The sequence below is a fragment of the Stegostoma tigrinum genome, chromosome 36 (assembly GCF_030684315.1).
Source record: "Stegostoma tigrinum isolate sSteTig4 chromosome 36, sSteTig4.hap1, whole genome shotgun sequence".
NCBI classification, from domain to species: Eukaryota; Metazoa; Chordata; class Chondrichthyes; order Orectolobiformes; family Stegostomatidae; genus Stegostoma; species Stegostoma tigrinum.
Window position 1 is genome coordinate 6,499,233 of NC_081389.1, and position 22,770 is coordinate 6,522,002.

The 22,770-nt window shown below is 47.9% G+C and overlaps 1 protein-coding gene across 2 annotated transcripts in view; it reads left to right on the forward strand.

Annotated features, from left to right (window-relative positions):
• alpk3a (alpha-kinase 3a) overlaps positions 1 to 7,715 on the forward strand; it is an 80,848-nt gene extending 73,133 nt beyond the window's left edge. For both annotated transcript variants that reach the window (XM_048520944.2, XM_048520946.2), the window contains exons 13-14: positions 584 to 632; positions 6,474 to 7,715. In XM_048520944.2, coding sequence (XP_048376901.2) covers positions 584 to 632; positions 6,474 to 6,876 — 452 coding nt within the window. In that variant the 3' untranslated portion in view covers positions 6,877 to 7,715. The remainder of the gene's footprint in view (positions 1 to 583; positions 633 to 6,473) is intronic.
• Positions 7,716 to 22,770: the final 15,055 nt, after the last annotated feature.

The following is a 22,770-nucleotide window of genomic DNA, read 5'->3' on the forward strand; positions in this document are numbered from 1 at the left end:
GATTATGCTAACAACCACTTTAAGATTATTGTAGCACAGTTACACTAACCAGAAGCTGCATGTGCTCACAGACATGGACCTGCCCTCTGCAAATCGAAGGATCATGCCCCAGCACTGAGACTTTTATGAATTAAATGAGAGGAGATGGGTTGAGAGCTTGCTGGTCCAATCTCCATGGCAACACTGTACAGTTGACTCGCTGAACATTCAGTCTCCTTTTATTATGAAGTGTTAATTGTTTCCTTTGGATTGTGGCATTCCTGCTTCTGTCCTGATGAATGGGAGATGAAAGGGGTTCTACAGAAAGTCCCTGCCGTCCCACATTGAGACCCCAGCTCAAGGAGCTGATGGGTCTCCATCGGCGGTCACTGGTTTTATTTTCAGGGCTGAAGGGTGAGGGAGAGCCGATCGTGAAGCACCCAATCTGAGATGTATTCTTTAGGATGCCCCTCCTGCTTGACTGTCTCCGTGGTGAGACTGTGCTAGAGGATATGATGCCAGTGAGGGTGCCTGGATTACGATGTGGGGTCTGTCTGTTTTATAACAAATGAGGAGTAAAATGCTTTTGTTCTCTCTCTGTCAGGAGTGGGACTGAATCTGACTGATGTGCAGATCGCAACAACTTCCAAAGGGTAAGTCGATCCTAGGAGCCCCTGTTTCATTGTTGGTCATGGTGAAGGAGCAAGTTGTAACTCCAGAAAATCTACATCAATCCAGACCAGAGTGAAAAATATAAAAGCTCCTCTCTCGACAACAACAACAAACTTGCACTTTGGCAGCGCCTTCAATACCATAGAAAATCCCATGGAGCATCTGACAGAATTTGAGACCAATCCAGATGAAGAGATACGAGGAGGTGTAGGGTTTCAAGGACAACATGAAATAGGGGACTGCCAAAGAGAGGCGGGGGCAGGGGGATAACGCTGAGGTAATGAGGGGAAGAAGGGTAGTGTGAGGTAGTGAGGGGGAGGTTAGAGCGAGGTAGTTGGGGGGAGAGGGAGGTTAGTGTGAGATAGTGAGGGGGAGGGGGAAGTTAGTGTGATGTTGTGAGGGGGAGGGAGAGGTTAGAGTGATGTTGTGAGGGGGAGGGGGTGGTTAATGTGATGTGAGGGGGAGGGGGTGGTTAATGTGATGTGAGGGGGAGGGGGTGGTTAATGTGATGTGAGGGGGAGGGGGAGGTTAGAGCGAGGTAGTGGGGGGGAGAGGGAGTTTAGTGTGAGATAGTGAGGGGGAGAGGGAGGTTAGTGTGAGGTAGTGAGGGGGAGGGGGTGGTTAGTGTGATGTTGTGAGGGGGAGGGGGAGTTAGTGTGAGGTAGTGAGGGGGAGGGGGTGGTTAGTGTGATGTTGTGAGGGGGTGGGGGTGGTTAGTGTGAGATAGTGAGGGGGAGAGGGAGGTTAGTGTGAGGTAGTGAGGGGGAGGGGGTGGTTAGTGTGATGTGAGTGGGAGGGGGAGGTTAGTGTGAGGTAGTGAGGGGGAGGTTAGTGTGATGTGAGGGGGAGGGGGTGGTTAGTGTGAGGTAGTGAGGGGGAGGGGGTGGTTAGTGTGATGTTGTGAGGGGGAGGGGGTAGTTAGTGTGAGGTAGTGAGGGGGAGGGGGTGGTTAGTGTGAGGTAGTGAGGGGGAGGGGGTGGTTAGTGTGAGGTAGTGAAGGGGAGGGGGTGGTTAGTGTGAGGTAGTGAGGGGGAGGTTAGTGTGATGTGAGGGGGAAGGGGTGGTTAGTGTGATGCTGTGAGGGGGAGGGGGAGGTTAGTGTGATGTGAGGGGGAGGGGGTGGTTAGTGTGAGGTAGTGAGGGGGAAGGGGGAGGTTCGTGTGAGATAGTGAGGGGGAGGGGGTGGTTAGTGTGAGGTAGTGAGGGGGAGGGGGTGGTTAGTGTGATGTTGTGAGGGGGAGGGGGCGGTTACTGTGAGGTTGTGAGGGGAGGGGGTGGTTAGTGTGAGGTAGTGAGGGGGAGGGGTGGTTAGTGTGATGTTGTGAGGGGGAGGGGGTGGTTAGTGTGATGTTGTGAGGGGGAGGGGGTGGTTAGTGTGAGGTTGTGAGGGGGAGGGGGTGGTTAGTGTGAGGTTGTGAGGGGGAGGGGGTGGTTAGTGTGAGGTTGTGAGGGGGAGAGGGTGGTTAGTGTGATGTTGTGAGGGGGAAGGGGGAGGTTCGTGTGAGATAGTGAGGGGGAGTGGGAGGTTACTGTAAGGTTGTGAGGGGGAGGGGCAGGTTAGTGTGAGGTTGTGAGGGGGAGGGGGTGGTTAGTGTGATGTGAGGGGGAGGGGGTGGTTAGTGTGAGGTTGTGAGGGGAGGGGGTGGTTAGTGTGAGGTTGTGAGGGGGAGGGGGTGGTTAGTGTGAGGTTGTGAGGGGAGGGGGTGGTTAGTGTGAGGTTGTGAGGGGGAGGGGGTGGTTAGTATGATGTGAGGGGGAGGGGGTGGTTAGTGTGAGGTTGTGAGGGGGAGGGGGTGGTTAGTGTGATGTTGTGAGGGGGAGGGGGTGGTTAATGAGAGGTAGTGAGGGGGAGGGGGACGTTAGTATGATGTGAGGGGGAGGGGGTGGTTAGTGTGATGTGAGGGGGAGGGGGAGGTTAGTGTGAGGTAGTGACGGGGAGGGGGAGGTTAGGGTGAGGTAGTGAGGGGGAGGGGTTGGTTAATGAGAGGTGGTGAGGGGGAGGGGGTGGTTAGTGTGATGTTGTGAGGGGGAGGGGGTGGTTAGTGTGATGTTGTGAGGGGGAAGGGGGAGGTTCGTGTGAGATAGTGAGGGGGAGGGAGCGGTTACTGTGAGGTTGTGAGGGGGAGGGGGAGGTTCGTGTGAGATAGTGAGGGGGAGTGGGAGGTTACTGTAAGGTTGTGAGGGGGAGGGGCAGGTTAGTGTGAGGTTGTGAGGGGGAGGGGGTTGGTTAGTGTGATGTGAGGGGGAGGGGGTGGTTAGTGTGAGGTTGTGAGGGGGAGGGGTGGTTAGTGTGAGGTTGTGAGGGGGAGGGGGTTGGTTAGTGTGATGTGAGGGGGAGGGGGTGGTTAGTGTGAGGTTGTGAGGGGGAGGGGTGGTTAGTGTGAGGTTGTGAGGGGGAGGGGGTGGTTAGTGTGAGGTAGTGAGGGGAGGGGGAGGTTAGTGTGATGTGAGGGGGAGGGGGTGGTTAGTGTGAGGTAGTGATGGGGAGGGGGTGGTTAGTGTGATGTGAGGGGGAGGGGGAGGTTAGTGTGATGCTGTGAGGGGGATGGGGAGGTTAGTGTGAGGTAGTGAGTGGGAGAGGGTGGTTAGTGTGTGATAGTGAGGGGGAGGGGGAGGTTAGTGTAAGATGGGGAGGAGGAAGTTAGTGTGAGATAGTGAGGGGGAGGGAGAGGTTAGTGTGAGATAGTGAGGGGGAGGGGAAGGTTAGTGTGAGATGGGGAGGGGGAGGTTAGTGTGAGATAGTGAGGGGGAGGGGATGTTAGTGTGAGATAGTGAGGGGGAGGGGGAGGTTAGTGTGATGTTGTGAGGGGCAGGGAGAGTTAGTGTGATGTTGTGAGTGGGAGGGGGTGGTTAGTGTGAGATAGTGAGGGGGAGGGGGAGGCTAGTGTGAGGTAGTGAGGGGGAGGAGTTAGTTAGTGTGAGGTTGTGAGGGGGAGGGGGTGGTTAGTGTGATGTTGTGAGGGGGAGGGGGAGGTTAGTGTGATGTGAGGGGGAGGGGGAGGTTAGTGTGATGTGAGGGGGAGGGGGAGGTTAGTGTGAGGAAGTGAGGGGGAGGGGGTGGTTAGTGTGAGGAAGTGAGGGGGAGGGGGTGGTTACTGTGAGGTAGTGAGGGGGAGTGGGAGGTTAGTGTGATGTTGTGAGGGGGAGGGGGTGGTTAGTGTGATGTGAGGGGGAGGGCGTGGTTAGTGTGAGGTTGTGAGGGGGAGGGGGAGGTTAATGAGAGGTAGTGAGGGGGAGGGGGAGGTTAGTGTGATGTGAGGGGGAGCGGGTGGTTAGTGTGTGGTAGTCGGGGGTGGGGGAGGTTAGTGTGAGATAGTGAGGGGGAGGTTAGTGTGATGTTGTGAGGGGGAGGGGGTGGTGAGTGTGAGGTTGTGAGGGGAGGGGGGTGGTTAGTGTGAGGTAGTGATGGGGAGGGGTGGTTAGTGTGATGTTATGAGGGGGAGGGGTGGTTAGTGTGAGGTAGTGAGGGGGAGGGGGAGGTTAGTGTGAGATAGTGAGGGGGAGGGGGAGGTTAGTGTGAGGTAGTGAGGGGGAGGGGGAGGTTAGTGTGAGGTTGTGAGGGGGAGGGGGAGGTTAGTGTGATGTGAGGGGAGGGGGTGGTTAGTGTGAGGTTGTGAGGGGAGGGGTGGTTAGTGTGAGGTTGTGAGGGGAGGGGGTGGTTAGTGTGAGGTTGTGAAGGGAGGGGGTGGTTAGTGTGAGGTAGTGAAGGGAGGGGTGGTTAGTGTGAGGTTGTGAGGGGAGGGGGTGGTTAGTGTGAGGTTGTGAGGGGAGGGGGTGGTTAGTGTGATGTGAGGGGAGGGGGTGGTTAGTGTGAGGTTGTGAAGGGAGGGGGTGGTTCGTGTGAGGTTGTGAGGGGAGGGGGAGGTTAGTGTGAGGTTGTGAAGGGAGGGGGTGGTTCGTGTGAGGTTGTGAGGGGAGGGGGAGGTTAGTGTGATGTGAGGGGAGGGGGTGGTTAGTGTGAGGTTGTGAGGGGAGGGGGAGGTTAGTGTGAGGTTGTGAGGGGAGGGGGTGGTTCGTTTGGGGGAGCAGTCTGTGGTAACTAATGTCCCAGTAACTGGATGGTGAGTGCATTGTGGTTGCAGGAGATGGTGTTCCCACGGGAATGGCATTGGACAGCAATCTGTAGGTCCAGAGATTTCGAGTAATTCCCAGCAGTGCAGCAGCTGGAGGTTGGATGGACCTGGTCAGAGTTCTCACACAGAGGTAGTGTCCCCATGATCCTACCGTCGGGCTGCTCTCTCACTGGAGAGTCACAACTGATGGTGGTTTAACCTGAGGGTCACCCGGCCTCATGCGAGGGGAGAGAGTGAGAAGGGAGTGCTTCCTATGATACTCCTCTGGAGCAAATGGGACCTGAACCCAAGCCTCCTGACCGAGACGTTGGGACACTACCACTATACCATCGCGATAGTGTCAGTGATAGTGATCGCGATACTATTATTGATTGTTGTAAAAACCAATCTGGTTCACTCTTCAATGTGCTGACCTTATTCGCTCTGACTTCCATGTGACTCCATACAGTCGTGGAGGTCTGCGACATAGAAAAGACCCTTCAGTGTATTGAGTCTGTGCTGGCCACAAACAACACCTAACTATTTAAATCCCATTTTCTGGCACTTGGCCTACAGCCTTGGCATTGTAAATGCACTTCTAAGTATGTTATCAATGTTCTGAGGGTTTCAGCCTCTCCCACCCTTAGAGGCAGTGAGTTCCAGATTGCACTGGATGGAAAAGTTTGTTCCTTACATCTCCTCTAAATCTCCTGCCCCTGACCTGTGTCTAGCCCTGTCCATGCCCCTCATCATTTCATCCAACTCAGTCTCCTCTGCTCCAAGGAAAACTGCCACAGTCTGTCCAATCTCTCTTTGTTACTGAAACTCTCCGGTCCAGGCAACATCCTGGTAAGTTACTTGTGCACACTCCGCAGTGCTGTCACACCCCTCCCAATTCTCTATGTCCCTTCTTAACCTTATACCTGATACATTAAGGAGCTGGTGTACAGACACACCAAGATCTGTCTGATCCTTGGTGCTTCCCAGAGTCCTGCAGTTCATCATCTATTCTCTCACCTTGTTTGTCCCTCCTGAGTGCATCATGTCACACTTATCTGGATTGCATTGCATTTACCACTGATCAGCGCCATGGGACCAGCCGGGCCCATATCCTCCTGGAATCTAAGGTTGTCCGGTTCACTGTTTACCACCCCACCAACTTTCGTATCATCTGTGACCTTACTGATAAATCCTCCTACATGCAAGTCTAAATGATTTCTATAAACCACAAGTAGCAAGAAACCCATCACTGATCTCTATGGAATCCCACTCGACCCAGGCTTCCAGTTGGAACAACACCCCTCAGCTATCACCCTCTGCTTCCTGCCTCTCAGCCAATTCTGCATCCAATTTGTCAAATTTCCCTGGATCCCATGGGCTGTTACCTTTGCTATCAGTCTCCCATGTGGGTTCTTATCAAATGCTTTGCTGAATTCTGATACTGCAGTCTCACACAACGTGACTAACTTCTAACTGAAGTGGCAGAGCAAACTGTTCAGGTGTGGTGGGGGGGGGGGGGGGGGGGTTGGTGTGCACTTAGGGCCAGCAGTGAATGGTACACTCTCTGGCTTGAGAAATCTTGTCTGAACTCCCTGTGGGAAGATCAGTGACCTCTCTCCCCATGAAAGCCAATTTTGACTTACTTTGAAATAGCTTCATCCATCTGCGCCCAGCTCCCATTATCCCAGAGTTCACCACCCTGGGAATTTCTGCTCCATTTCCTCAGTCACTGTTTGTGGAGGTAAACATACTGCGCTTCTTTATTTGCAGGTATCAGGGCCTGACAGGAAACAGTCCTTCCTCAGCTATTGAAGAGTTTGTTGCTGCCCATCAGTGTAACTGTTACTGTGAGGCACTTGGACTAAAGGCCGTCGATAGCCTTCAACCTGCTAAGCCGAAAGGATCGAAGAGCCCATTGATGACTCGGAAGGCGCACTCTGCTCAATCTAGCCCTCAAATCCAGAGGAAGGGTCCGTCCAGCCCTCTGGTCCAAAGGAAGGACCCTCCATCCAGTCCACGGGTGCAACGGAAAGTCCCTTCCAGCCCACAGTTGTCTCAAAAGAGCGCAACCAGCCCCGGTGTTACTCGCAGAGCAGGCAACACGGAGGACAGTCATGAGCAGGCAGTGAGGCACAAAACTGTGGAGATCCCCAAGTCTGTCAAACTGCGGTAAACATATGGGATCGGCCAGACCACCGCAGGGTTACCAAGCACTTCCCTTAACATATCGGCAAGCAGTCGTTTAATGCGGAAAGATTTGAGTCAAATGAGGGATATGAGAAACCCAATGAAAGTGAAATGTCACCGGCAATAACGACCCCCTTCCCAGTGCTGAACATCCACAGGAAGAGTTTCCGGTTTGAAATGATGAGCCAGATGTTGGAGGGAGGGGGAGGGGTGGGAGACATTGGTTTAGAAGCATCATTGAGTGCCATGAACCTGAAGTGATTTAATATGCATCAGGAAACCCTTGAGGCTTGCGATTAAATGCGCGGCCTGCAGTTTTCTTTTCAAACTGTTCTCTTTAGTATATAATGGGTAGAGGTTTGTCCCAGGTAGTGGTGTAAAATAGGTTGTAAATCAGCAGTTGGTATTCAATTCCATTGCAATTCAGTGGGATTAAATACCGAGGAGCCCAGCACCCAAGACAGAAATCTAGACCGTATAGTACGGTTTATTTGTGTGAATGTGTGTGTGTGTGTGTGTGCGTTTCTTTTAAAATTGGCTTTTGAGTTTATGGCAGTGATTGGGTTCTGCTTCAGGCATGCTGAGGGGTTTAGACCTAACAGTGACTCAGACCTTAAAGCTACACTGCATTTCATGAAAGGTACTTTGGTATTTTAGGAGTAATTTCTTGTTCCAGTAGCAGATTACGGGTAAGTAAACAGTTCGGTGTGCATTATAAAAACCGAAAGAACTGTGGATGCTGTAAATCAGGAACAAAAACAGAAGTTGCTGGGAAAGCTCAGCAGGCCTGGTAGCATCTGTGAAAAGAAAAATCGCAGGTAACATTTCGGGTTCGGTGATCCTTCCTCAGAACCCTTTTCTGTTCTGAGGAAGGGTCACTCGATCCGAAACATTAACTCTGATTTCTCATCACAGGTGCTGCGAGACCTGCTGAGCTTTCCCAGCAACTTTTGTAAGTGTTGTGGTACATATTATAATTTAGCTGGATGAAGCATTACCTGGGACCATTACTGGGAGATTTTCACAAGTTTGTATCCTTTTTAAGGACAACACTGTACAATTTTGGTGTTAGTTTGGTTTGTGTTTGCAATGACTGAGGAACTCTCTTGAGAGATGGCCCTCACTAAGTAATTGAAGTGTAAATATTGAAGGAATTTACTGAGGCTGGTAACAGTGAAATCGAGGCTGATTATCACTCATGAATTTGCGTGATAGCTAGAAAACAAATACTGAAAAGCTTCAGACACGTATGTGCATTATTAGATCACTTCTCTGATGATCAGCCATGATCATGTTGAATGATGGAGCAGTGTCAAAGGGCTGAATGGCCTAGCCCTGCTCCTGTTTGCTGTGTTTCTATGTTATTATTACCATCCCATCATCGCCAGACCTTCTTGCTGGTGCAAACAGATTTCACCGTTTTGCTGCCGGCTGGGGAGAATCATTGCTGTCTGATGGATCTCTCTTGATTGTCGGTTCTGTTTAAGTAAAAAAGGTCAGGAGGGATCCATCAGGAAAGCAAAATGCATCAGGCTGTGTTGCTGTCTACCTGGTTTACCTCTCGGCGTTGCTGCTCAGATATCCAAAGGCAGTGCCAAGCAGATCTGTCACTTTGTTCTCAGGCCCGAGCCCTGAACTCAGGACCAGCCAAGATCGAAGGGATCCTCATGATAGCTGGTGGTCATTGACCAACGTTGGTGAGAAATTGGGCTCGAGGTCTGCTGTGAAACTGTTACATAATCTCTTCAGCCCCCAAAACGGTGCCAGTGTTCACTTACTGGGCTTGCCAGTGAGCACTGAGCTTCTTGCACAGATAATGGGCTGATTAAGAAGTTAATTAGTGTGCCGCACTGGTTTGGTGTCACAGCTGCCATTTTGAAGCTGAGTGCCCCAACCAATACCATCTTGTGCTATTGAATCTGCGTCAAATCACAGAATAGATCCCCCACCAACACAATCCAGAGGAATCATTGACCACTTATGTGACAGTCGCTGATAGATTTGGTCTGGCTTCTCTAATCATGATTCTGCAATTATTTGATGGAGATTTTGTGGTAGTGTCTGTACCTCTGGGTCAGAAGATCTCGGCTGAAGTCTGGCTAGCTTCAGAGGTGGAGTATGACACTCTGCAAGTATTTGCTGCTTTTTAACATTGGTTCAAGTTCCTGTCAGGGAATGTCTGTGACAGATTCTAAAGTTTCCCACACATGGGCACATTGGGTGACAACCCCATCGGAATTGGTCATGGCTGGGAGAGGGAAGAGAGGTCACACAAAGCAGAACAAGGTTCTAGAAGAGGGAGGAGAGAAGAGCATGAACAGAGCGGTTCTCTAGCCTGAACCCCAACTGGGAGCAGGCTACTAGTGGGACAATCAACTGTTGCCCATCTCTGTTGAGGTCAGATTTATCTGCCACAGCTCACAGTTTGCTGTTGACTATTGGGGGAGGGTCTTGGTTGTAGTTGGCTCGATGAGCGCAGGCCCCATTGTAGCTCCTCCTGCTGGAGATGAAAGCAAACAGAGCAAGCAATCTGCTGGGATTGCGATCTTCCCCAGGCACTGTGGTGCCCATCAACCCCCTCCCACACACCGGGCCTGTGAGGGAGCCCACTCTCTCAGTTTCCAGCTGGTGTGCAACCACAGTGCACAGAGAGTCACTGCTCAGGGTGCTGGATCTCTCATGTTACCCACGTTCCCCATGGACACCACTGTGCCACGCATGTTTGAGTTATCGCCGTCAACGCGCAGTCTGTTTCCTGCTGTTTGACGGCCAAAATTGATGACTCTAATGTCCAGCCACCACTCCCATCATGTTGGCACCTGGCAGACAGGAGGGACCACCTGGGTGTGCCGTAGAATTTGCTAAAACGACACTCATGCCAAGGGGATTCATGAGCAGGTTGCAGCATTGGGTACCTGCTGAGCTCTGTGGTGGCACCCCGTGTTACACAACCTCACCATCAGGTACCACCCATCCAGAGAGTGAGCGGCTAGGGGTGGGCAGCTACAAAGGGAAGAGCTGGAAGGGAGAAGGTAACCGAGACTGTGTCTCACCCAGAGTGGGGAGGAGGGGGGATCTCTGAAGATGCTGCCTGAGGTGGCACACTGCCCACAGTGCCACACCATACCTTGGCCATGCTGTAAAAGCCAGCAGAAAGTGCACATTTCTAAAACAGGTTTACAAACACTGTACAGAAATCACTCGTTGCCCTGGTTTAGACTCATGGCTGCCTTGGCCAATCCAGGCCGTCTGACACTGTACTTGCGCCAGTGACCGGAGTCTGTCTGCTGGAAGCTGCTGGGATTTGTTGGGACCGCCTGGAGCTGGCGACTGTTTGGATCAGCTCACTGAGCTTCCACTGTCTCCCAATCCCCTAAGCTTGTCCCTTGCTATGACCCCTAACCCCATGTCCCACCCAGGGCACCATGCTCCCATTTTACAAGTCGCCCATCGAGGCCACCGGCTCAGTGTCCACCCTCTCACATGTTGCCTGCTCCTTACCGTCTCCTAGTTCATGTTCGCGTGTTGCTGGCATCTGCTCTAGCCCCTGTGCTAACTCCTGTTTTAGGCAGTGTTAACCAGCGCAGCATTTTAACCAGTGCCCAGCCTTCCCCAGCTAGTGCTGTCTGCACAGTGCAATTGTTCAAACTAGTAGACAGCGTACAACATGTTGAGCAAGCACAGAATGATCCCAGTACCCTCAGGGTCAGTCCAAAATCAAGCAGGTGTGATGCCCACTGGAACTCTCAATTTGGAGAGTTTCTTACTGAGTTTCTCTCCATGAGTCCCAGGCAGTTTTATCCCAACGCCCAGCAAAACTGACCTCTTTTTAATGTATTCACAGATTGTGGGCATCACTGGCTAGGCCATCATTTATTGCCCATCCCTAATTGCCCAGAGGGCAGTTCACAGCCAGCCACATTGCTGTGGGTCTGGAGTCACATGTAGACCAGACCAGGTGAGGATGGCAGCTTCCTTTCTGGGAAGGATGCCAGGGTAAGCTGGTATTCAGAACAGAACCCTGATGGTGAGAGTTAGTAGGAACTGCCGATGCTGGAGAATCTGAGATAACAAGGCGTGGAGCTAGATGAACACAGCAGGCCAAGCAGCATCAGAGGAGCAGGAAAGCTGACGTTTCGGGTCTAGACCCTTCCCGAAACGTCACCTTTCCTGCTCCTCTGATGCTGCTGGGCCTGCTGTGTTCATCCAGCTCCACGCCTTGTTATCTCAGAACCCTGATGGTGACTTGTACATTGATAGACAGGGGCAAAGAGAAATGTTTTTAAAAACAAATGAAGAGCATTGAGTTTTGGGAGTGGAGCATTCTCAGTGAGTCATTGGTCATTGCACAGACCCTGGGGTTGAGTGGCAGGGCTTGGCGCTGCAGGTCGGATCGGGCTGTGTGTATTTTTTGCTGCTTTTGCTTTGGTGCCTGGCTCCAAGATACCTGCATGTAACCAAACCAGTTTGACACATCACAAAAAGATCGCTAGTTGGAGATGAGAAATCATCGACCTGCCCTTGCAGCTAGGTTGGCACGGACAGGGTGGGCCAAATGGCTACTTGTGTTATTAGAGGTGATCAGTAATGGGACGGTGAGTCATTTGGTTCTGACAGCTACAAGCTTGGCTAAAATAGAAATGGGTGACCTCAGAAGGAGCTGTGTAAATGGACAGAATCTATAGTTCTCGGTGCACTGTTTGCTTTAAATGAACAGCTCTGGTTGAGATGATTTTATTCCAAGTGCAGAATAAAATTACGTCTGAAAGTTTCCTGCGGTTACGGTTCATGGTGCAGGAGCTGAGGCATGGGTTCAGTGAGGCTGACAGAGCCCAGATTTCTGAGTGAGATCTCTCTGCTCTCCTCCTGGACTGTGCCACTGCCTTGTGAACCTGGCCTGAGCCATCACACTGACTGCTCAAGAACAGCATTAGGTAAAGATTTTCCTGTGCCAGACACTGCTGAAGATTATAATCCTGACGTATGTCACTTCTTCAAAACAGTTTCAAGCATTAGCATGTTACCTCTGTATATCCAGCATGGGCTTGAGGTGCTGATATTGAGTTTTACCATTCAGCTCTGCAGTTTGAGGCCAATCATCCCGTGATGGGTGTACTCACATACAGTCAGCTCATGCCTGAAACTCCATCTTCGCTCCATCGTTCGATTCACATCCTGTGATACTAGAAACTAAGGACAATACTTCCACCTCAGTTGTGAGCATTTTCATTGTTCCAACATCTGCAACTGTCTGAGGGAGTGAGTTCCAGAATTCTGCTGCCCTTTGTGTGACAAATTTTCATATTTTATATGTGTCAAGTAAATGCAGAGATGACATTAGCTTCTACATGTGTGACAGGTTTATTTGCAAGTTTTAAAATGTGCCTGCAGTCACATTCATGTTTACAACTTAGTGCCTGTTTACTTGGCTCTGAGTCCACACCCAGGCTCTGCCAGTCAAGCACAGGGAGCATAGATCAGCTGTCAGAATCATATCAAACAGCGAACACTTCAACACTACAGTGCTTCCTGATTTCAGTTATAATGGTTGGACTGTCATCTCAAAGCATGTGTCCTATTTTTCCAGATTCCCCTCATATTTTCCACATCTAGTCAATTGAATACATTTGGTCTGGACGTTATTGCTGTTCTGGACAGGCAGTGTTAAACTGTTATCATCTGATTACTAAAGGTGGAGTCAGGAGTCAGCCTTTTCTCCACGACCATCTCTTATCATTTTGTAGTTCAATACAAACTCCAGTCTGTTCTCTCCTCTTGTTTTTTCTGATGAAGGGTCTCGACCCAAAACGCCAGCCTTCCTGCTCCTCTGATGCTGCTTGGCCTGCTGTGTTCATCCAGCTCCACACCTTGTTATCTCAGATTCCCCAGCATCTGCAGTCCCTACTATCTCTCTGAAGCCATTTTTCATTTTTTTTTAAACAACCTGTTTAGTGACGTTATTACTTATCTTTGGAGCAGGGACCTGGGTCTCCTGGCTCAGAGATAGGGACACTGCCACTGCACTGCAAGGCATTCCCTTGTTTTTGTACAGTGATCATCAAATTATCTAATTAAACCAACTAAACAAGCAGCAGTGGGCACACACAGCCCACTGGGGCTGTGCCTCAATAACAAAACCGGGGGAAGGTAGGCAGTGAAAGAAGAGTTGATTTAAAATGGAGCCAGCGTTGGCAAAATAATATGCCCTCTTACAGTGCCCACTTGGTAACCCAGCCATTTTCTCTCCTTTTACCTATCGGTGAGGCTATTACACACCTCTGAATGGTTTATTTTCACCCTGCCAAATTCAATCTAATTAAACAAAGCTCTTTCCAGCAAGGCCCAACAGAGGCAGAGCAACAAGGACAGTGAGGTAGAGAGGGAGGAGAGGTAATTAAAACGGAGTTGGGGAGCCCCCAACCTTCCCCCCCTCCTCCCCCATGGTGGCCACCTCCCTCTGAAGGCATTAAGAGTGTTGGTGGGCATCATGCGCTCTGTTTGTAAGAAAACCAGCCATTCTTTTAAACAGAAGTGCTTTCACAATTGAATGTTTTGTTCCATCACAAAATCTACTGTGATATTTGTTTCATCTATTAACCACCACCATCATCCGTTTCACTGGTTAGCACTGCTGCCTCACGGCGCCAGCGACCCAGGTTTGATTCCAGCCTCAGGCAACTGACCTTGTCCTTGTGGAGTTTGCACATTCTCACCGTGTCTGCATGGGCTTCCTCCGGGTGCTCCGGTTTCCTCCCGCAGCCCAAAGATGTGCAGTTTAGGGTGGATTGGCCATGGGATATGCAAGGTTACAGGGATAGGGTAGGGGGTGTGGGCCTGGGTGGGACGCTCTTCGGAGGGTTCGTGTGGACTCTATGGGCCGAATGGCCTGCTTTGACACTGTAGGGATCCTGTGATTCTCCAGTTGAATAATTTCAGTCCATTGAAGGGTGAGGAAGATGGGGAGGGGGCAGCGACCAGCATTTAAATGAGTGCTTCATGACTATTTTCTGCACTGTATTAGGAGAGGTGGTAATATAATTAAATGGTTAATCCAGAGAGCCCGAATAATGTTCAGCTGACCCAGATTCACATCCCACCATGGCAGATGGTGGAATTTGAATGCAATAAAAATCTGGAATTAAGAGTCTAACAATGACCATAAATTGATTGTCAATTGTTTGAAAAACCCATCTGATGCCCTCTATGGAAGGAAATTGCCATCCTTACCCGCTGTGGCCGACATCTGACTCCAGGCCTACCACCAACCTGGTTTACTCTTGACTGCTCTCTCGGGTGGGCAATAAATGTTAGTGACACCCTCATCCCATGAATGAATTTAAAAAAAACTCTCGAGAAAGTCCTCTGTGGGATATCATTTGCAATGTCACCGAAGGGCTCCTCTGGTGCAGTGGTAGAGTCCGTACTCTGAGCCAGGTGGTCTAGGTTCAAATCCCACCTGCTCCAGACATATGTAATAACGTCGATGAACAGGGTGATGATGAAGATAAACAATATTGACCAGCAGCAGGTGATCTCTGGGTTTGGTGTAGCTCAGAGCTAACTCTCTCCTGCTACATTGATGTGCCTTCACCCCTGAATGGGGAGGCATTGGATTAATGGTATTATCACTGGACTGTTAATCCAGAGACCCAGATAACATTCTGGGGACCTGTGTTCAAATCTCGCCAGGGCAGGCAATAAAATTTGAATCCAGTAAATATCTGGAATTACGGATCTACTGATGATTGTGAATCCATTATTGATTGTTGGAAAAACCCATCTGATTCACTAATGTCCTTTAGGGAAGGAAATTGCCATGTGACTCCAGACCCACAGCAATGTGGTTGACTCTTAACTGCCCTCTGGGCAATTAGGAATGGGCAATAAATGCTTCCAGCGATGCCCTCAGCCCCTGAATGAGTAAAGGAAACATCCTGGATGGGGAAAACTTCCCTTCTCTCATCTCCTTGAGCCATTCAGAACCAATACTTTCAAATCAGCAGTTTCTGCCCTGATCCCAGGCCCCAGTGAAACCGAGTTGAGACTATCCAATCATATATCAAACCGAATCCTGTGGGCCATTAGATCGTGGAAATCAATCAGTTAAAACACTTCATGAATGAGGTTTGCAAAGTCAAGAGAGAGGATGAGATTTCATACTGCTCTGTCACTGTCAGTTCCAGTGTTTCTGCTGATCATCCGATGGAGGAGAAATCTCTCCACCTCAAAACACAACCTTCAACCCTTTATCAAAGAATAAGGCTGATTAGAACAATTTATGACTTCAAATACTATTGAACAAACCACTGTGTTCTCGTGAAATCAGAAGCACTTGTGGACCAAGAAAAATGAAAGCAAAGAAGGGTCTAGGCCCGAAATGTCAGCCTTCCTGCTCCTCTGATGCTGCTTGGCCTGTTGTGTTCATCCAGCTCTACACCTTGTTATTTCAGATTCTCCAGCATCGGCAGTTCCTGCTCTCTCTGATCAAATACAACACTTTGTTGTCTGTTAGAAAATTCAGTGAGGATTTATTTATGGGGAGATTGCTCCAAAAATTGAGAAAATTAATTATAAAAGTAAATAATAGAGGAAAGGTTACTATATGACAGAAATTGTACTTCAATGAAAAAATGTCATACAACTGTTCTGTAATTTGAATAATTAGGTAGCCCATCCTGAGCACTGTTTAAAATTCTTTCCTGGGGTGTCACTGTCAAGGCCAGTACTTGCTGCCTGCCCCTAGTTGCCCTTGATCTGAGTGGTTTGTGAGGCCTGTTCAGTGGACAATTAAAAGTGAACGACATTGCTGTGGGCCTGGAGTCACGTGTCGGTCAGACCGGGTACGGACGATAGATTTCCTTCCCTCCTCAACATATTCACACCCATTTACCAGCTGCTGGTAAATATTTTCACAGATAAGGCCCATTTGGGTTTGGGAGCTGTTTTGTTCCACGGCAGAGAGACTGTGAGCTTTGCAGTTTCTTTGCATCAGTACTTACACTCGCTAAATGATTCTGTTTAAAAATGTGAAAATCTTTGGTTCAGAAGTTGAATTTTTATGTAATTTGTTGATAATTTCCTGCCTTTATACTTTCTGCCCTTTGTTCTTGAGTTCTTTGTGGTCCTTACCTAATCGGCCTACATGTGACTCCAAACCCACGCCGATGAGATTGACTTTTAACAGCCCTTTGGTGTGGGCAATAAATGCGAACAACTCTTAAGTCAAATAAACATCAAATAATACAATATAGACATCTTTGTAATGTAGCGAGACACCCTAGGCACTTCTAGGAAGGAAAGCTGACCAAACATGTTCTGGTGCCAAAGAGTATGCTTCAGGGCAAATAAGCCTAAGTTGACCAAAGAGGTAAGTTTTAAGCAGCTTCGAAATGGAGAACCGTGAGGTGATGTTGCTGAGATATTTGGGGGAGAAACCACAGCTCCTCCTGATGGACCAAGGACTGGCAAGGTGTTGCGATAGAGGAAGGCAGTATTGTAGAGGGTTGTAGGCATGTAAGTTTATAGAGGTGGTGCCTGGGGACAGGCCATGGATGAAGATGAACAGGAGAATGAGGAGTTTAAATCGAGAGCTTGGGGAACCAGGAATCAGTGTTTTTATATACACAGAGGCGAGAGAGAGAGAGAGATACTGGGAGAACTTTGATTTAAAATGAACAGCCTTAGTGTTTCCTAAGTAAACCATCTATTCAACAACAGTGTGACTTATATTGTTTTTCCTGGCAAAGTTACCTTACCACATATTAGGTAAAGTTCAAATGTTTATGAGTTCCATTATTTGAGTGTGTTTTGAGGAGATAAATTGCTGATAATGTTAAAGCACCATCTTATTGCTTCCTGTCTGTTAGTGTTGACAGCCCATGGACTTTGACCATGACCGTGAATGGCCAATCTCAAAGAATTCAGGGGTTTCTCAGTGAATTGGTTGCAGAACATGTACGCTCATGTGTTTGTGGAGGTTAGTTGAATGGAATTGACGTGGCTTTATTGTCACATGTACAGTGAAAAGTTGCTTATGGTTGCTTACAAATATGACATTCACGCCAGTGAAAAGACAGGGGGCAGAGGTCATGGTGGAACAGTTTAAGATCTGTAATGGATTTAATTAGCTCCTTTTTGGGGCAGCTTCACTTTTTATGAGCCACGATTGTTCCTTTTTACTCATCCAACAAACGTGAAAGCTGAAGGATCTTGTGGCACAGTGGTAGCATCCCTACCACTGGACAGGGAGGCCCAGGTTCAGGTCCATTTTCCTCTGGAGTTCTGTAAGAATAACCTCTAAACAGGTTGATCAGAAAATGTACACCAAAGGGAAAACTTTTCGAAAACCTCGAATGCTCGGCCCCTGAGAGAGACCGGGCCCTCTGGCATTATCCACTGTGTTCGAAATTCTACCCCAGTGCTCCAATCACCAGTCGTTCAGAAAGTATTTGGGATTCACAAATTGATTACCCTCTTAATGATGGCTCCCTGCTGTAGTGAATGGCAAGTTCCAGTCTCATTAATTCATAATGGTATCATTGTTTTGTGATTCTCATTTTAATGAGTGCAAGGTCTTGATCAATTAGGTCAATGGCTGAAGAGTGGCATATGGAGTTTAATGTGGATAAATGCGAGGTAAATCAAGCGAGGGCAGGACTTATACAGTTAAACATAGGGCCTTGAGTAGTGCTGTAGAACAGAGAGACCTAGGGGTTCAAATACATAATTCTTTGAAGTTTGTGTCACATGTAGAGAAGGTGGTTAATTACATGTTTAGAGCGCTTGTTTTCATTGTTCAGACCTGTGAATATATGAGTTGAGATGTCATTTTGAGTTCATACAGAATGTTGTTGAGGCGTCTTCTGGAGTACTCTGCAGTTCTGGTTGTCCTGTTGTAGGAAGGGTACAATTAAACTGGAGAATGTTCAGGAAAGATTTGCCTGAATGTTGCCAGGGTTGGAGTGTTTGAGTTATGGGGAGGGCCTGGATAGGCTGGAACTTTTTCCAGTGGTGGGGTGGGGGCAGAGGTGACCTTGTAGAGGTTTATAAAATCAGGAAGGGTGTAGGTAAGGTCAATAGCAAAGTTTTTTTTCCTATGGTGGTGAGTTTAAAACTAGGTGGGGCCATATTTCTATGGTGAGAGGAGAAAGATTTTAAAAAGGACATGAGGGGCAACGTTTTTATACAGAGAGTAGTATGTGTGTGGAGTAGACTTCCACGGGAAGTGGTGGATGCAGGTACAGTGACAGTGTCTATTAGATCTTGGATAAGTTCATGAAAACAAATGTTTGGAGAGATATGAGCCAGGACCAGGCAAGTGGAACTAGTTTAGTTTGAGATTACGGGCAGCATAGACTGGCTGGACGAGGGGGTCTGTTTCCATGCTGTATGACTGTATTACTACGCCTCTAAGAGTGACACAAGCTTTACAGTTGCTTGTAGAGTGCGTCTGTTGAGGTGTGACACCTCATCCAAGACAGTCTAGTGTCTCTCCCATGGTATTCCTCACATATGCTGAGGAACAGTTGCCCTTCTCACCTTTTGTGTTCATTCGTTGGATGTATATGTCACTGGCTAGGCTGATATTTGATGTCTATTCCCTCGTCTCCTTAGAGACGTTGATAGTGAGCTGCCATTTTGAACCGTTACAGTCCTTGGAGCATAAGAACATCCTGAACACTGTTTGGAAGGGAATTCCAGGATTTTGACCCAGTGAAGGAATGGCGATGTTTTCCCAAGTCAGAATGGTGTGGGGGTTCGGAGGGGAGCTTGCAGGTGGGTGATATCCCCATGTAACCTTCAGGGGGTTGGAGCCTGTACATTAGAATCAGAATTAGCTTTATTCTGGATGTGAGTTTGCTCGCTGAGCTGGAAGGTTAGTTTTCAGACGTTTCGTCACCATTCTAGGTAACATCATCAGTGAGCCTCCGATGAAGCGCTGGTGTTATGTCCCACTTTCTATTTATCTGGTTAGGTTTCCTTGGGTTGGTGACGTCATTTCCTGCATTGGTGATGTCATTTCCTGTTCTTTTTCTCAGGGGGTGGTAGATTGGCTCCAAATCAATGTGTTTGTTGATGGAGTTCCGGTTGGAATTCCATGCTTCTAGGAGTTCTCGTGCGTGTCTCTGTTTGGCTTGTCCTAGGATGGATGTGTTGTCCCAATCAAAGTGGTGTCTTTCCTCATCTGTGTGTAAGGATACTAGTGATAGTGGGTCATGTCGTTTTGTGGCTAGTTGATGTTCGTGTATCCTGGTGGCTAGCTTTCTGCCAGTTTGTCCAATGTAGTGTTTGTCACAGTTCTTGCAAGGTATTTTGTAGATGACGTTTGTTTTGTTTGTTGTCCGTATAGAGTCTTTTAAGTTCATTAGCTGCTGTTTTAGTGTGTTGGTGGGTTTGTGGGCTACCCTGATGCCAAGAGGTCCGAGTAGTCTGGCAGTCATTTCGGAAATGTCTTTGATGTAGGGGAGAGTGGTTATGGTTTCTGGGCCCGTTTTGTCTGTTTGTTTGGGTTTCTGTCTGGGACATCACCAACCCAAGGAAACCTAAACAGATAAATAAAAAGTGGGACAAAACACCAGCGCTTCGTCGGAGGCTCACTGATGATGTTACCTAGAATGGTGACGAAACGTCTGAAAACTAACCTTCCAGCTCAGCGAGCAAACTCACATCCAGAAACTCAACCTGAGCTACAAATCTTCTCAAAACTCATTAGCTTTATTGTCACATGAGTCAAGTGAAAAGTTTATAAATTGCCACCTTATCTGCATCATAAGGTACAGATTCTTATGGGAAAAAATTACAAAAATAAAGAATATAAATTTCAGCAATAAATCAGAAAAACAGAGAAATAAGAGTTCAGTATAACATTCGTTCTAACCCAGACCACACTGGGCTTCACCTCAAGGCTGGGAGTTTTGGGAGTTCTAGTCCCCTCTGAGACTGGTTGACTCTTGACTGCTCTCTGGGGTGGGCAATAAATGTTAGTGACACCCTCATCCCTGAATGAATTTTTTAAAAAATCCCTCGAGCAAGTCCTCTGTGTGTATGGTTGCCGAAGGGCTCTTCTGGTGCAGTGGTAGAGTCCCTACTCTGAGCCAGGTGGCCCAGGTTCAAGTCCCACCTGCTCCAGACATATGTAATAACATCTATGAACAGGGTGATGATGAAAATATACAATATTGATCAGCAGCAGGTGGTCTCTGGGTTTCGTGTAGCACAGTGCTAACTCTCTCCTGCTACATTGCTGTGCCTTCATTCCTGAACAGGGAGGTGATGGCCTAGTGGTATTATCACTGGACTCTTTCTTCAGAGACCAAAATAACATTCCCTGGACCTGGGTTCGAATCTTGCCTTGGCAGATGGTGAAATTTGAATTCAGTAAATATCTGGAATTAAGAAACCAATGACTATGAATTCATTGTCAATTGTTAGAAAAACCTATCTGATTCATTAATGTCCTTTAGGGAAGGAAATCAGCATGTGTCTTGCCTGCCCACTCTTTTGATTGTGTGTCCATCTCTCTTCTGCCATTTCCTCCTCCACTCCGTCTGTTCCTCTCCCTCTCCACATACTTTTCCCAGTAGCCCTTCAGCGATTTTACAACGTGCCTACGTGTTTTATTTCAGGTGGGAAATTATGGTACGGCAGAGAATATCTCAATTTATTCACAAAATCTAAACTGCTGAAAATCAGCAGCTGCCTCTGTAAGACTGGGAAACAGGGTTATTCACTGTGAGGGGATTCATTCTAAAGGCTGAGACCCTGCTTCTTCGGGGAAGGAGGGAGAAAGTCAGGGTTGGGGTTAATCGATGCTGGGAATGGAAGCTGGAGAATGAGCGCATTCCAAAGTCAAAACATTTATTCGGTTTCTATCTCTACAAATGCTGATAGAACTTCTAAGTTTCTTCAGCATTGACTGTTTCTGTTTAATGGAGGAGGAGATACTGCTTCAGAGCAGCAGATCAGTGGTTGTGTTTTGTGTTCAGAAACTCATAAGGCGATAGCCTAGGGCTTTTATTGTTGGACTGTTAATCCAAAGAACCAGCTAATGTTCTGGGGACCTGGGTTTGAATCCCGTCATGGCTGTTGGTGGAACTTGAATTCAGTAGATATCTGGAATTAAGGGTCTAATGATGACCATGAATTGATTGACCATCTGGCTCACTAATGTCCTTAAGGGAAAGGGAGCTGCTATCCTAACCTGGCCTGGCCTACATGTGACTCCAGACCCACAGCAATGTGGGTGATTCTTAACTGATGTCTTGGCAATGAGGAGGGAGAGTAAATGCTGCCCAACCAGCGACACCCTCATCCCATGAATGAATAAAACAAATTGCATTTACATCAGTGAGAGCCTCAGCTGGGGGCAGGATGTTTTGGGAGGGAAGAAGGGTTGAAGTGATAATTGGGGGAGTGTGGTGTGAGTTCCGTGGAATTAGTGCTTGTGGGATTTGGGAAAGGAATGCAACAGAAACAGGAAGGATCTTGGGTAGAAATCACCAAGAGAAAGGATGAGTGATGGGAGAGTAGGGGTGAGAGGGGAGAATGAGACCATTTGGTTCACAGTCATAGGGCTGGGGGAACCAGGCTGATGAACCTCTTTCGAATTCAAAAGAGAAAACTCTAGTGGACAGGATGGAGTGTTTGCATCAGACAATCCCTCGTCAACTCCCAACATCTGACTCCCACCCCCAACATACCCCAAAATCGTCCCCCCTTTCCCTGCACACCCCATCACTTTAGCCCCATCCACCTCCTCCTCTATGTTGAAGGAACCCAAACACTAAAGCATAATGCACTCAGCTTTTTCTTTGCTTAGCAGAGAATGTTTTCTTTCCAATATAACCGCGCTCAGGAAATTCTGCTTTCGGTTCCACCGTGAGCTTGTGGAAATTTTCGGCCCGATTTTCCTTCACCTTTTGCAGAGAAAATCACGGGGAGACCTTTTGGAGTTATTTGTAATTATGTGGAGGTGGGGCATGTGAGATTTAAAAGTGAGAAACTGTTTTCTCTGGCAAGCAAGTTGGTGACTGGAGCCCCATTGATTTATAATAAATGGCAACATAGCCAGAGGAGGATTGTCTCATACAGAGTTTAATTAAAATCCAGAAGATGGAACCTGGAAGGACAGTGGAATTAGATTCCATCAGAGGTTCCTTAAGGCATGTGCTTGAAGAGAGCAAATGTGCCGTGTTAGATGCCACAAGTCAGGCTAACTTGGACATCACTTGAAAAAGAGTTAGTACAGCTATGGTAGACTGAATAGCCTCCTTCAGTAAAGTTCTGTGCTTTTTGTAACTCTGAAATTGTTTGAGAATGTTTAAAAATCAGGGTCCGTGTGGAACGAGAGAAACAGTTCACACTGGGCTGATTTACAGGTCGACTGCTATCTGATTAAAATAACTGGATGTTCCATTAATGCTGTTTCAACTCTTTCTGCTCAACTGCAACTACAGTACACTGGAACCCCCTCTATATAATATATCAAAATTATTTTAACACTGACTTCTTTTGGAAGAGTTTCACAAAATTAATTAAATAACTAATCCATTTCGCCAGGACTTCAGAAATGTTTCACTCTTTGGGAACTTAATTATCACGGGGTATTATGCTACAAACGAAATGTTATTCTATTAGGAGTTTTACTGTAAAATTCTAGAAGATTATTCATTATAAAGGGCGTTCCACTGTAACCGTTTCATTCTGACAAGTTTGATTTTCATTGCATTGACTGTGTTAGTAATTATGGTATTGAGTTTAATTTGCCCATCCCTCAAACTCAAGTCTTTTCAAATTCATATTACTGTATTACACTTTAAGAGCAAAGAAATAAAATGTCCAACTGAATTTGCAATCGACTGGACTTTTCTCTGTTCAAAAG